Below are 12,968 nucleotides of genomic sequence, written 5' to 3'. Positions count from 1 at the left end.
AAGGTGTAAAATGGCAGATGACTTCAGGGCCTTTGGCACAATATAGAATACAGAAAAATGTCCCTGGCTACTGAATGAGATAGTAATGGTAGTATCATCACCTTTTAGTCTTACTAATTTTCCTGCCTACTCCCATTATCTCTGCTACCCAGGGCTTTTTTTCAGCGGGAACACAGTTTCGGCACCTCCAGCACTGAATGAATGTAATAGCATGGGGTGTGGGGTGTGGGGTGTCCTGGAGGGTCTATTAATGATTGATGTTGGCTGCTGGGGGATCTATTGTCACTGGTGGGGATCTGATTTTGTGTGAGGGTCTATTGTTGCTGATGGGTAATCTATTGTTGTTGGGGGGTCTTATGTTACTGGAATGGATCTACTGTTGAGGGAGAGGACTATTTTTACTGGATGTTGGAGGATCTATTGATGCTGGCTGCTGGGAGATCTGTTGTTGTTGCTGCTGGGGCGGGGGGTGGGGGGGTCTAATGTTGCTTGGGTGGATATTTGTTACTGGGTGTGATATTTTGTTGTGGGTAGTTCACTGTTGCTGCAGGGAATCTATTGTTGTTGGGGTGGAGTCCATTGTTGCTGGGGGAGTCTATTGTTGTGTGGGGACCTATTGCTGGGATTCTATTGTTGCTGGCTGCAGGGGATCTATTTATCTATTTTACTGCTTTTCTTTTTACCATCAACATGTTCCATACAAATGATTTAGCACCACAAAATGATACTTGGTTCTGTATTCTCTAAAACGGCAGTATTGGTAGGTGGTTAGGGGGTGGAATCAAGGGACGGTGGTCAGAGGTGGGTAGGGGGCAGAGACAAGGGGTGACTCAGACGGGGGAGTTCCTGCACCTATTCTCCGAGAAAAAAAGCCACTCTAGTTATAACCAAAACAGCCACAGGCTTACCACACCATGAGCATTATTGGTATGCTTGTTTGGCGTTCTTCTTGTACAACAGGATTTTACAACGTTTTTGCATTCTAAGCAGTTTAAGAAAGCTTTTGTTACACCCTTACAATCTTGCCACAATCTACCATTTTCTATTTTCCTTAAATTTGTCTCCTATACCTAATGGGTTTTATTATTTTATATTAATTTTTCAACAAAAGCTTGCCTTATCATTTAAATGGAAAAATAATAAAAACTCTTTAGCGTCAAACTATAAATTAAATTGTATTGAAATTGTGCTTTTTTTTTCTTTCTAAAATATAAACAGTTTAGTCAAACAAAAATACCTCCTAGTAACTTGTATGCACATAATGCAGAACATGATTTTCACCATTCAGACTTTGATTAATTTAATCTCTAGTTTGTGAATTAGTCATTTGAGACATTTCTCTTGAGGTTTTTGTGATTAACATTTCATGATCACATGTATTCTCTGCAATCAGCTGTGTTAAGAAGTTACTTGGGAAGTGCGTACAAAAATAGCATTGATTTCCGCCACTAGATTATTAAACAGATGATTTCTAGTTTAAATCTGTCATTTTATGCTGTGGTATTTATAAATATGCATAATATAAATGGCAAAGAAATGAAAACGGATGCCAAATTCAGTGGCAATGATATTCCTTTTAAAAGTAATATAAAAGCCTCCTTCTGCTATTAAAAATAGTCTTGTATAGTTTAACAATAGGATGAATCTAGACAAGCAGGACCCATTTTTCTTTCATGAAGCCTATTATGTATAGATGTTAAATTCTTCCCCTGAGTAGGCTTGGCCAGAGAATGCCTGGAGATGTCAGGGCATACATAAAGATTTACAGTTATTACTCAAAAGGAGCAGGATTGGTGTAAGGTCATCTTTATGCCTGTAAGCACGTTTATCAGAGCAGGGTAGTCTTGCTCTGATTGGCACTAAGTTTCATTTGAGTTTATCATGCCTGTTTCAATATCATATTCAACAATCTTGATTTTCCTTCACCCCCTAGGGGGAACTAAAATACACAATACCCATTAATTGAATTTACAATTTATCAGATCTGGCTGGGGTACAGACAGCACTGTTGATATGTTGGAAATAGAGGATTACATATGATTAATTGCAAATCAGGATTAAAGTCGCATAACTTTAGCATTGCATTAAAATGATCCAAACATCTCTAAAATCAAAACAAATATTTTTAAAAAATGAATGAAATTGAAAAATGATTATCTGAAATGACATGTGATTACTAAATAAGTCTATGCCTGCTTGCTTTATAGTCTCAAAGTAGATATAAAAAGCAAATCAATAAACAAAAAACAATACAGTAAATGAAACAATAAAATTAACAGAAGGATATACCTTGGTATATCATTGTTTATGTAATCATAAAATGAAAAGAAATATATTTCAAGAAGTGTGCATAGCAGTCTATTGAAAGCTTTGAGTGCCATAGCTGAAATGAACGTTTAACTCAAGGTTATTTGTCTGTCTTGCATTTTATCAGTACATTCAGTTTGGAGCTTCACAAAGGTCTGTTGTTACTGATTAAAATAACATGTTTGCTTGTAAATGTACAATTCTCCAGATTTCTTTATTTTTTTTACTATAATTTTTCTTTATTAGAATTTCACGTGCACAGTTTATGAATACAAAACAGAGCAAGCAGTGCATACCCTGGCTCAGTTATCCACTATATACAAAAACAAAGGTAAATGTAAAAACCTTACATAGAAAATTGTCACACATAGTAATGTAAATACACTCGGGTCCACCAAAAATAGGAAAACATTTCAAAAAGTGTGCAGAGAGAGACCTGGGCTAATATTTGATAGAAGGTCCAAGAGATACCAGCTAATATTGTTTCAACCTTAAGGAAGCCAGCTACAATACATCAAAGCATTCACTCAAAAAAAAAAAAAACACCCTTGTCTGACTCCAGTAGAGAAAGGACAATCATTAGGACCTCGGAGGAGGCATTAGTAGGTACCCACACTTTATGAAACTTTTAAGGGCAACCTCTAGATAGGGAAGGGGCTTTATAAAGTGGAAGAACCAAGCTAAGGTAGGGGCAATAGGGAACTTCCATTGCAACACAACATCCGGCAATAGAACAAAAGAAGATCCAATAGGGTTCTAGATGTAAAGGCCAAAGGGTCGACCAATCCCAGCAGGAAAAAACATTCACAGGCAGCAGAACCTGAATGGTTAAAGGGGAGATAAAGGTCAGAAGAGCAGATCAAAAGGTCTGTGTCCAAGGACATGCCAAAAAACATGCTGTACACCTCCAGCAAATAAAAGACACAGAAGGTTTTATCTTATGCAGTCTCATTGAAGTAAGATAAATCCTATGTAGAACTTTGAATTGTATTAATCTGTCCCTAGAAGACTACTTGAAGAAAGGGGTATTCTCCCATATCTTCCCAATCCTCTCTGTCCAGCCCTGGAGCATCTGCCTGCCATGAGGCATCAAGCCCATTCTGAACAGAAGGTAGTAGATCCTCATAGATGTTAGATAAAGGTCTACCTAGAGTTTATCATCACACACGGTTAGGTTTTTTCATTCAACCAGCAGCCTGAATGAAAAAAAAACTGAGGAGCTCGCTAACTATGCAATGTTAGTACATTGAACTTCCTACTGGGCTATTGTGTTCTGACAGGGGGACTGCCCCCCCATCAGAACACACCACTGCAAGTGCTGATCAAATGCCGACTGGCTGCTGGTTTTCCAGCATGCCCCTTCAACAGAAGTTGGACAGGTTGCTGTACGCACTGGCCGCATGTCAGACATTTTCTGTGGAACTGGCCGATACCAGCCGATATCTGGCCTGTGTATACCAGCCTTTAGGAGTGATTTCATCAATGTAGGAGCAAAAACAATAAGCAACACTCCAAAGTGAGTATGGAAGGCATAGCACAGGAACCCAAACAAGTAGGTGATTGGAAGATCAAATTGCTGTTTTAATCTGTCAAAGGACTTAAAATGCCACCTTCACAGATGTGATTGAGATATGTGATACTTCAAGCTGCCCATAGAGTTGGGTAAAGGATGGAAAGGAATTCAGAGCGCCTGGAGGGTGCACCACTGTCCAAGCTTTGAGAACATCCTGCATGGAGGTTATGAGATTTAGTGCAGTAGCCAGACCTCGCTAGAGGTGAGATCGCTTGGAGCCCCATAGGAGTCTAGGCAGGCAGCTTCCAGGACCACTGAGGCATTAGAGGCATCAGACATCTGCCAGCTATGACCATGTGAGAGTAAGGCAACAAGGAATTATTAATAAATATTAGGACAAGTTAATCCACCCTGTGACCAGAGCCTTTGAAGCACAGCTAACCTAAAACTAGGTTGCCTTGGGCCCCATAGAATAGAGGTGACAACCAAATTAAATTATTCTAAATATTTTTAAGGGATCCAAATAGAGGAGTGCTTCAGGATGTAATGTATGGCAGGAAGGACCTTCATCTCAAGACTGATTCTCCTTGTAGGGGATAGGGGCAAATTATCCCATGATCTCAACTTAGAATTCATACTCTGTAATAATATTTCAAATTCAGTCTTAAAAACATAAAAGATATCAGATGTTATCTCATCTGTGTGATTTGAACACCGTTTTCATATGCGGGCGCTACTCACATATGCGTTCACTTCTACAAGCAATTGTATCACTTTTATTCCTATTACAAGGAATGTAAACATCCCTTATGATGACAGGACCTCTTAAATATGAAATATGGTGTCAAAAAGAGCTTAGATCTCATTTACACTAAAATTTAATAAAAATTATAAAATGTTGCTTTAAAAGCTATGAGCGGAAGTGATGGAGCCGGGTGTGGGGGCCCTCTTACCCTCACTCAGCTCCATGCCAAACACAAAAGAGGACCCGATCGCCTCCACCACTGCCGGCGGCTCCAGTAAGTCCGTAAGTGGTTAATGCACTCTATGCATTAAGATAGAAAGCCTTCTGTGTGCAGCAGCCCCCCTCAGCCCCCTCAATACTTACCGGAGCCCCATCTCTATCCCACATTGTCCACGAGTGCCTTGGCCATCCAGGACTCTCCCTCGTGATTCGCTTAGACACAGCAGTGGCGCTATTGGCTCCTTCTGCTGTTAATCAAACTCAGTTAGCCAATAACTAGAGAGAAGGGATGGGGCAGAACCACAGCTTTGTGTATGAATGGATACATGGAACTGCAGCTAGGCTTGGATGCCCACATAGCAAGCTGCTTGCTGTGGAGGCACTCAAAAGAAGGGAGGGGCCAAGAGCTCCACTGCACAGTACAGGTAAGTATAACATGTTTGTTATTTTAATAGAAAAAAAAACAAAACGAGATTTTACAATCACTTTAACACTTAGATATTTAAGATTATTCGTCCATTCCGGGGGGGGGGGGGGGGGGATCAGGGTCATTAGGCAGACAAGCCTCGGGATCCATACCATAGGAAGAGTTTGGGATTTATATGAAATGACCCACAACCCAGAGTAATCTGAGAACCTTGAAAGGATATGAAACGTCTCTTTATGGGAGGATCCTGGTTCCCTAAGAAAGAGGATAAGATCATGAGCATACATTGCCAGTTTTTTTTTTTTAGCACAACTTTAATCCCTGCCTCTAATGCGGAACATCTAAGGTTCCTGCTGTTGGAGAAATAGCTCAATCCTCATCTGCGGAAGACTTGGCCAAAGCCCATAACCTCTAAAGCAGAAGACATATCCAACCAATAGAGATAAAAGCTTTTTTGATATCCATAGATACCAACACTCTTGTAGTCAAGTCGACTGAAGGTGTTACGAAACATCCCACACTCCACTTGCTTTTGTCATACGCCGCTTCCTCCCAGTCTGAATATAGATATCAGATTTTCCAAACCAATAACCAATAACAACCAATAACATGAACTGTTTATTGAAACATAGGTACACAGGTAATACTCTGGACAATCCCCCCGCCTTTGCATTCCGGGCGGGGTAGACTGTCCAATCAGCAGGGAGAGCTGTTGAAGGAATCCCCCCTCCACACAGCAAACACACTTACAGATACCATGATACCTAAGGCAGACACAATAGAACAATGAAACACAACCACACCCCAAATGACCCAGCAAAGAGTACACAACAAAATGAGACAATATACAATATATATATATATATATACGCACAGAACATGTCAGTGTGGTTGTACATTGAGTCCTATTAGTACAGATCAAACTGGGTTTCTCGGGTCACCCTGTGCCCCTATTAGAGACACAGGGTAACTTAGACATAAGATGTGCATTTGGAGCTGAAACAAGGGTTTCCCAACCTCCCCAAGGGATTCTGGATTCCACGGGCCCCCTGCCCAAAGTGACTCTCATCATAACTCTCCCCTTTCAGCTGCAGACTAACTCAGGAGGAGACCCCCGACGGGTTGACTCCAAAGTTAGTCAGTAGTTCTAGTCCCCCAATGCCGGTATCCACACAGTACCCCAAATAAATTGTCCCAAACATAGCATTAATCACTAAACCAACCTCTACCTCTCTCAGAGAACATACCCACCACTGGAGAGAAGTGCGGACTGGCCCTTCTCCCTGGAGTCCTTTCAGCCGCTGGAAAGAAGACAGGGTGGCTGGGCTCACTTCATCATGCTGTTGGGGATCTGGGCCAACAGCCCTAGGGTATACAGATGGAGACAGTTAGTTGAGGGCAGAGGCCAGCAGCACACAGACCTGTTGCCAGCCTTTCTGCTGGGTTGCTGGCATTATTCTCTCCATTGTAGAGCCCAATACCGATTGTCCAGCTCTATCTCCTGCTGGACCAGCCTGCCCAAATTAGTCACTCATTGCTCCTGGAGCTGCTCTTACAGGAATGACATCCGCAATGCACGCTGGTCACTGGTCCGTTGCTCTTGGGTTGGAAAGCACTTGTCCTGGTGCATACCAGTGATCTGGAGGGCTCCAATCCAGAGTCCTACCCATATCTGCTGCCTGAGTTCTAGGTATTGATCCACAGACACAGACCTGAAGTATGCTGAAAGCATGATCTGCAGCAGCCCCGGGAACTCTGACTCCAGATTCATATCTCCGCTGGGGTGACCGAAGTCTGCTGTCCTGATCTTGGATCCAGATGGAGGTTTGGATTTCCCAGACTGCATGAAGCATCCCACTGCTTGCTACCAATGTAATGAAATGTCCCACACTCCGCTCGAGTGCTTTCGTCAGATTTTCCAAACCGCTGACAACCAATAAAAGGCAATACTCGTTTGGTTGCTCAACATGAACTGTTTATTGAAACACAGGTACACAGGTAATACTCGGGACAATCCCCCCGCCCTCCTCACAGCAAACACACTTATGCCATGTACACACGATCAGACTGTCCGCTGGACTTTGAAGCGGAGGTCCGCCGGACTTTCCGAACGAGCGGACCTGCCAACACACTGGGTTTCCCAATCTCCCCAAGGGATTCTGGATCCCACGGGCCCCCTGTCCAAAGTGACTCCAGTCACAGAAGGTAATTGTAGATACTGTGTAGTGTAGATACTCTACGGAGACTAACAACAGTCAACTTGCTGGGCATAAAGCCAGTGTGATCAATATCCGTTAGAGAGGGAAGGACCCATATCAACCTAGTAGCTAGAATTTGTGTCAGAATTTTTAAATCACAATTTAGCAAGGAGATAGGTCTGTACAGTGTGCAACTTAATGGGTCTTTCCCCCGGCTTGGGAATCAAGTCAATATGCGCTTGATGCATAGATGGTGGTAACAATATACACAAGAGGGTACAAAGGCCCAGTGCATTACCTCAAATTTTTTTATTAAAAGCACATAAGGAATAAAATCAGACACTCACAAAGGAATAAAATCAGACTTGTCTGATACAATGCTCCAACTAGTGAGGCGGGTGATTGGATGACCACACGGTGGAAAGGCTTACGCGTTTCGGGGGACAGACTCTCTTCCTCAGAGCTACTTTGATAGATGGTGGTAATTCAATGCAGTCTGTGTAATCAGCATATACTCTTTGAAAATTGGGAAACAAGCTTGGGGCATACACAATTCTCTAGATTTAGTATAAAGTATATGTGAAGCCTCACCTCGTAAAACAAACCCATTCAGATTAAATTATAAATGAAAGGTAAAATGTTTCTGTATACATATAAAAAAAATTATAAATACTTTTTTATTTTATTTTTTAGAAAATATCATATACCCTCTATTCTCAGCTGCATGATGAGCTCATACAGCTAGGGGAGGAGAAACAATCTTACGCTGGTCTTCCCAGTGAATACCTGTGCAGGGATTGAGGGCAGTGCCATCACATGTCTACTGGAGTAGAGCAGCCAGAAAACTGACAGTGCTGTTCTCTCATGTCTAGTGTGGTCAGTTTTTATTAGGAAAGCAGAGGGACTGGCAGTAACACTAGGTATTTCACACAAAGGAAGCAACACAAAAGGAACAAGATACTTTTTCATACAAGTACATGGTACTGCAGACACATTTTAGGAATATGAAATGTTGAGGTAATATATTCTTTAATCCTCCCAAGTCTCTCTGCACGTAGCTCTAATCCACATAGAAGCAGCGTATAAGTATTATGAAAATCTGTTTTAATATTATTCCCTGTGTCATTTTCAGAAATACTGGATGTATCAGAGTTATGATTTTTCATTACATAGAGAGAAATCATTGACCATAAACAGATTTTTACACTTACCTCTTTCCCTGACAGGTAGTAAGCGGAAAGCAGTCCTCCAATGTAACGAATGTTAACCTCAAACAAGGAGGCCTCTCCATTCTAATAATTAAAAAAAATATATATATATATAGTGAACTAATGGTATATTACTCATTCACTTTGCAAATTATAACCAATCACACGCAAGGAAACAAACAGTATTTTTGCTTGTGCATGATTAGATGATGAAAGTCAGAAAAGCATCACCTTATTCGCTAAGTTACATAGTTAGTCAGGTTGAAAAAAAGACACAAGTCCATCTAGTTCAACCAATAAAAAGGAAAAAACAAAACATACAATCCCATATACACAATCCTATACCCACAATTGATCCAGAGGAAGGCAAAAAAACAAAGTATGATTCAATTTGCTCCAGCTGGGGATAAAGTTAAAGGAAAATTCCATTGTCAAATGAAATTTCACTTTGCTAAATGGACAGTCTATTTTACTAGTAAATTAACTGAATGGTGTTCACTAATGGACTTTAATTGTACAGATTAATTTATTCAAACGGTTCAAAAGTGAATAATAGCAAATCTATAAATATCTCCTACAATACTGAAATGACTTAAAGCGGTGTCCCACCTAAAACTGGAACTTCCGCTTTAAGGGAAGGGGACCCCCTGACATGCCACATTTGGCATGTCATTTTTATGGGGGGGGGGAGCAGATACCCTCTTTCTTGAGGGTTCCAGCTCCCACTTCCTCCCGGCACACCGCAGCACTGGAAGGGAGATCACCTCTCCCCCCTCCCTCTCAGCAATCATCTGGGACACATCACAGGTCCCAGATGAGTGCCCAGCCAGTCACAGCGTGCCACGTGGCTCGCACATGCACAGTGTGTGCCCGGCTGTGAAGCCACAGCCAGGCGCCCACAGTGACAATGCTGGCGCCGCAGAGAGGAGGGGGAGATGAGCGAGACTTAGTTCCCCCGCATTGCTTTACCCTGGGACAGGTAAGTGTCTGTTTATTAAAAGTCAGCAGCTGCAGTATTTGTAGCTGTTGACTTTTTATTTTTATTTTTTAAGCAGAACTCCGCTTTAAGCTAATTTATTTAACAAAGCAATGTAAAGAAGAATACTGATGTATGGTAACCAATAAAAAACATATATCACCTTTTCCTCACTGCTTGCTCGGATTTACACTGAACAGGGAAGGCTTGAAAGGGGGCAAAGAAGCATTTTCCCCACTGGGCCAGTACAAATAAGATATGTTAGGCAGGTGGCCCTGAACAGAGATATTCCCCAATTCAAATTTCAATCACAGTCACTGACAAATTATATCTGACAATTGTATTTTTATTTATGTGAATCTGTTTCATTTTCACAGAGTATTGGTCATCATGTGGCTCCTGAATTACTTAGTTGTTTACAGTACATACTTTACAATCCTCTTTTTGCATATATAGAATGTATATGCAAAAATGTGTATCACAAAAAATCATATCCCCTTAGACAATAACCATCCTGGCACCCTGGTATAAAGAGCACTTTTTCACTAGCCCAGAGAAAAAACCGCCACTGCCATGAAAGACCAATTTGGTCAAGCTGCCACCTGAACCAAAAGTTCCCAAGTCCCCTGCTGACAATGAATGTTGTAATTTGCCTCATTAAAAGATAACTACACCTATAAAATAGATAAATAGATAGGTAAGTGTAAGAAATAGGAAATATGTATTGCAGTAGACTTGTCACTTTGGAACTGGCTGCCCAGATAGCAAGGATAACTAGCCACAAATTTGTGGCAGTGTGTTGAATTAAGAGTCTGTTAACTTGCTGCACATTTCCACTGGCAAGTTGTATACTTGCACTAGCTAGTACTAGCAGAGCACTTGACGCATAAGTTCTATTTTAAATTTTTCCAATTTGTAGTAAATTTGCGTGGCAAGTCTCTAGCAAATGTAATGTTACAGTGGTGAGTCTACAGCAAGAGCTCTGAAAGTCTACAGCATGGAAATTCAGCCACAGTGACCCCCTGTGGTGGGATGACTATTGCACAACATAACTGTACCAGAACTTGCAGCAGATTTGCAAAACGTTTGCAAAGAAAGTTGATCTGGAGTCATGAAATGTGGACTTGCTGCAATTGTGAAATAAATTGTGAAGCCTGGCAAGTCTAGCAATAGCTTAGCAAGCCATTTTAAAACTTGCAGCACATTTGCTTGCTATCTGGGATGTCTGTGCCCCCAGAAGCCCATGGTTAACACTCTCAATCTCCATTCTCTTAACCCCTGCCCACCACTAGCATAGAGTTGAGATAAAAGGAGGTAAGGTTTGTGATGTGGGGTTCAATCTTCACTATAAGTCACATGTCGTAAACTCCCCCATATACCAATGGCATGTTAGGGGTGGGTGAATAGATCCACAGTGTGGTAATCAACGGACCAGTTGTGAACTAAGTTCTGATGCAGATAGTATTTTCTCAGAGTTACCTTAAGTCACTCTTTACCTGTTAAACCATAAAAAGTGCTTTACATGAACAACTACCTGAGGCTGTAGGCAGCATCTGTTTGTTATTGCATTTGAATATCTATTTTTTAACCACTGCTTTTTTTCAACTTCAGTCCCCTTTAGTTTTGGCACAGACTCCTACCCCCTTCCTCCTTTAGCACTGTCATCTCTATAATAATGGCACATGTGAAGATGTGCCAAAGGGCTCTTTTGGGAAGGCAATTTCTGCACACATCCATAGGTTTGGGAATTCCATATCCACTTTGTCTTCATGCATGCCTGGGAATCCCACAGGGTACAGATGTGTCATAAGACTCTGCTGGTGGGACCTGAAGCCCTGCATCACATCTTTGCATGCACAGAATTTGAGGGGGGGGGGGTTGGGGGTGAATATCATTTTAACCTAGATGAGAAAGGTGGAGGTGCTGTGTTGGAACGGCACAAAAAGCCTGTAATATTAAAGTAAAAAAATAATATGTCCAAACTTGAGAGAGGAAGGAGAGAGAAAACAGGGGAAATTATTTTTTTAATTTACAATGAAGGTCTGCTTTAATAGACATATTGTGTAACATTTTATGGCACACTAAGGAGTTTTCAGGCAAAGAAGTTCAATCCTGTTACACTGGACACCATTCACCCACTTCTTAATTCCTTATGAGTCTTGATGGGCAGTCAATATTTGTTTTGGCTGTTGGATTGTGTCAAATGCACTTAATTTTGTGCTAGAACTCATTCATCTCCAACTTTAATAAAGGTATATAAATCAGAATTACTGGTCTCATGCCTGCCTATACCTCTGAATGTCCACAGAATTATTTGCTATATAATACCAACTTTTTTTGATTAACTGACTTTGATAGTTAGTAAAAATATGTTTCCTTCAACTTTGAATATGCTAGGAAACTTTTGAAGAACTGATACTCAAACTTAGTCATAGAAATCGTCTTACCACATTCAGATCTAGGCTATTTTCAATCCATATTTCAGCATTCTCGAATTCTTCCTTCAAATCCATAATAAAAAGTGTGTCCAGAGCATCCACAATTGTAGCTCCTTTTAGTCCACCTGTTTGGGAGTGAGATTCGCTTGTTAGGTGCTGGCCCATATTGATCAATCTTATCTTGTTTAAAAATGAAACTTGAAACTAAACATAGACCTATGATTATTCATCATTTGAAATGTGCCGATGATGACCAATCATTTACTTATGCAGTTGAAAATGTACTGATTGTTATTTTTACATAGCTTTCTAAATGTGAGGAGCAGCAAGGATCAAGAAAGTGGGTGTATATAGCTACCCTGCATCATAAGCAGGGTTTTTCACATCACCAGTTTACCAATAAGAGAGACTGGGTTGGACTCATGCCCAACAGCAATACCTGGATAAAAAATGGAGGCAATGAACAGATCAGCTATGCTCCCTGTATGCACCTCAAGGTTTATTTTACATTTTAACTTGAGTGTACTCGCTGTACTTTTGCTGAAGTAAAAGTTTTGTAAAATAAGCTTGTTATACTTGGCCCAAGAAATGCAAAGAAAGCATTTGATTTATTTCCTGCATTAAAAAGCCAATTTATCAATGGATGCAACAGTGAGTATGCATGTCACATACTCAGATCCTGAGATTTGGTGAGAGGTTTTGATGCATAGGTCCTAGTAGTGTTACATTTATACTATCTTCTTCTCCAGACAAATTATCAAGTGTAGCCACCCCTTTAACATAGTCAACTGGCTAGCCTTAATGTGGTTCAAAAGTCAAAAGGTTTTCCATCTTACTGCATTCTTTGAATTAAGATAAAAAAAAACCTTCTGTGTGCAGCAGCCTCCCTCAGCCCCCCTAAAACTAATCTGAGCACCATCTCAATCCAATCTCATTG

General features: G+C 40.9%; 1 protein-coding gene across 1 annotated transcript in view; it reads right to left on the bottom strand.

Moving 5' to 3' along the window:
* The window catches only part of MAN1C1 (mannosidase alpha class 1C member 1), a 160,655-nt gene that overhangs the window by 76,939 nt on the left and 70,748 nt on the right, over nt 1-12,968 (bottom strand). Inside the window, exons 4-5 of the mRNA XM_077481894.1 lie at nt 12,041-12,156; nt 8,621-8,701 (exon numbers count right to left, since the gene is read on the bottom strand). Of these exons, the coding sequence (XP_077338020.1) occupies nt 8,621-8,701; nt 12,041-12,156 (197 nt within the window). The remainder of the gene's footprint in view (nt 1-8,620; nt 8,702-12,040; nt 12,157-12,968) is intronic.

Source organism: Lithobates pipiens, unplaced genomic scaffold, assembly GCF_037356315.1.
Source record: "Lithobates pipiens isolate NorthernLeopardFrog02 unplaced genomic scaffold, aLitPip1_a1.2 Scaffold_16, whole genome shotgun sequence".
Lineage (NCBI taxonomy): Eukaryota > Metazoa > Chordata > Amphibia > Anura > Ranidae > Lithobates > Lithobates pipiens.
This window is presented reverse-complemented; position numbering and strand designations above follow the sequence as displayed.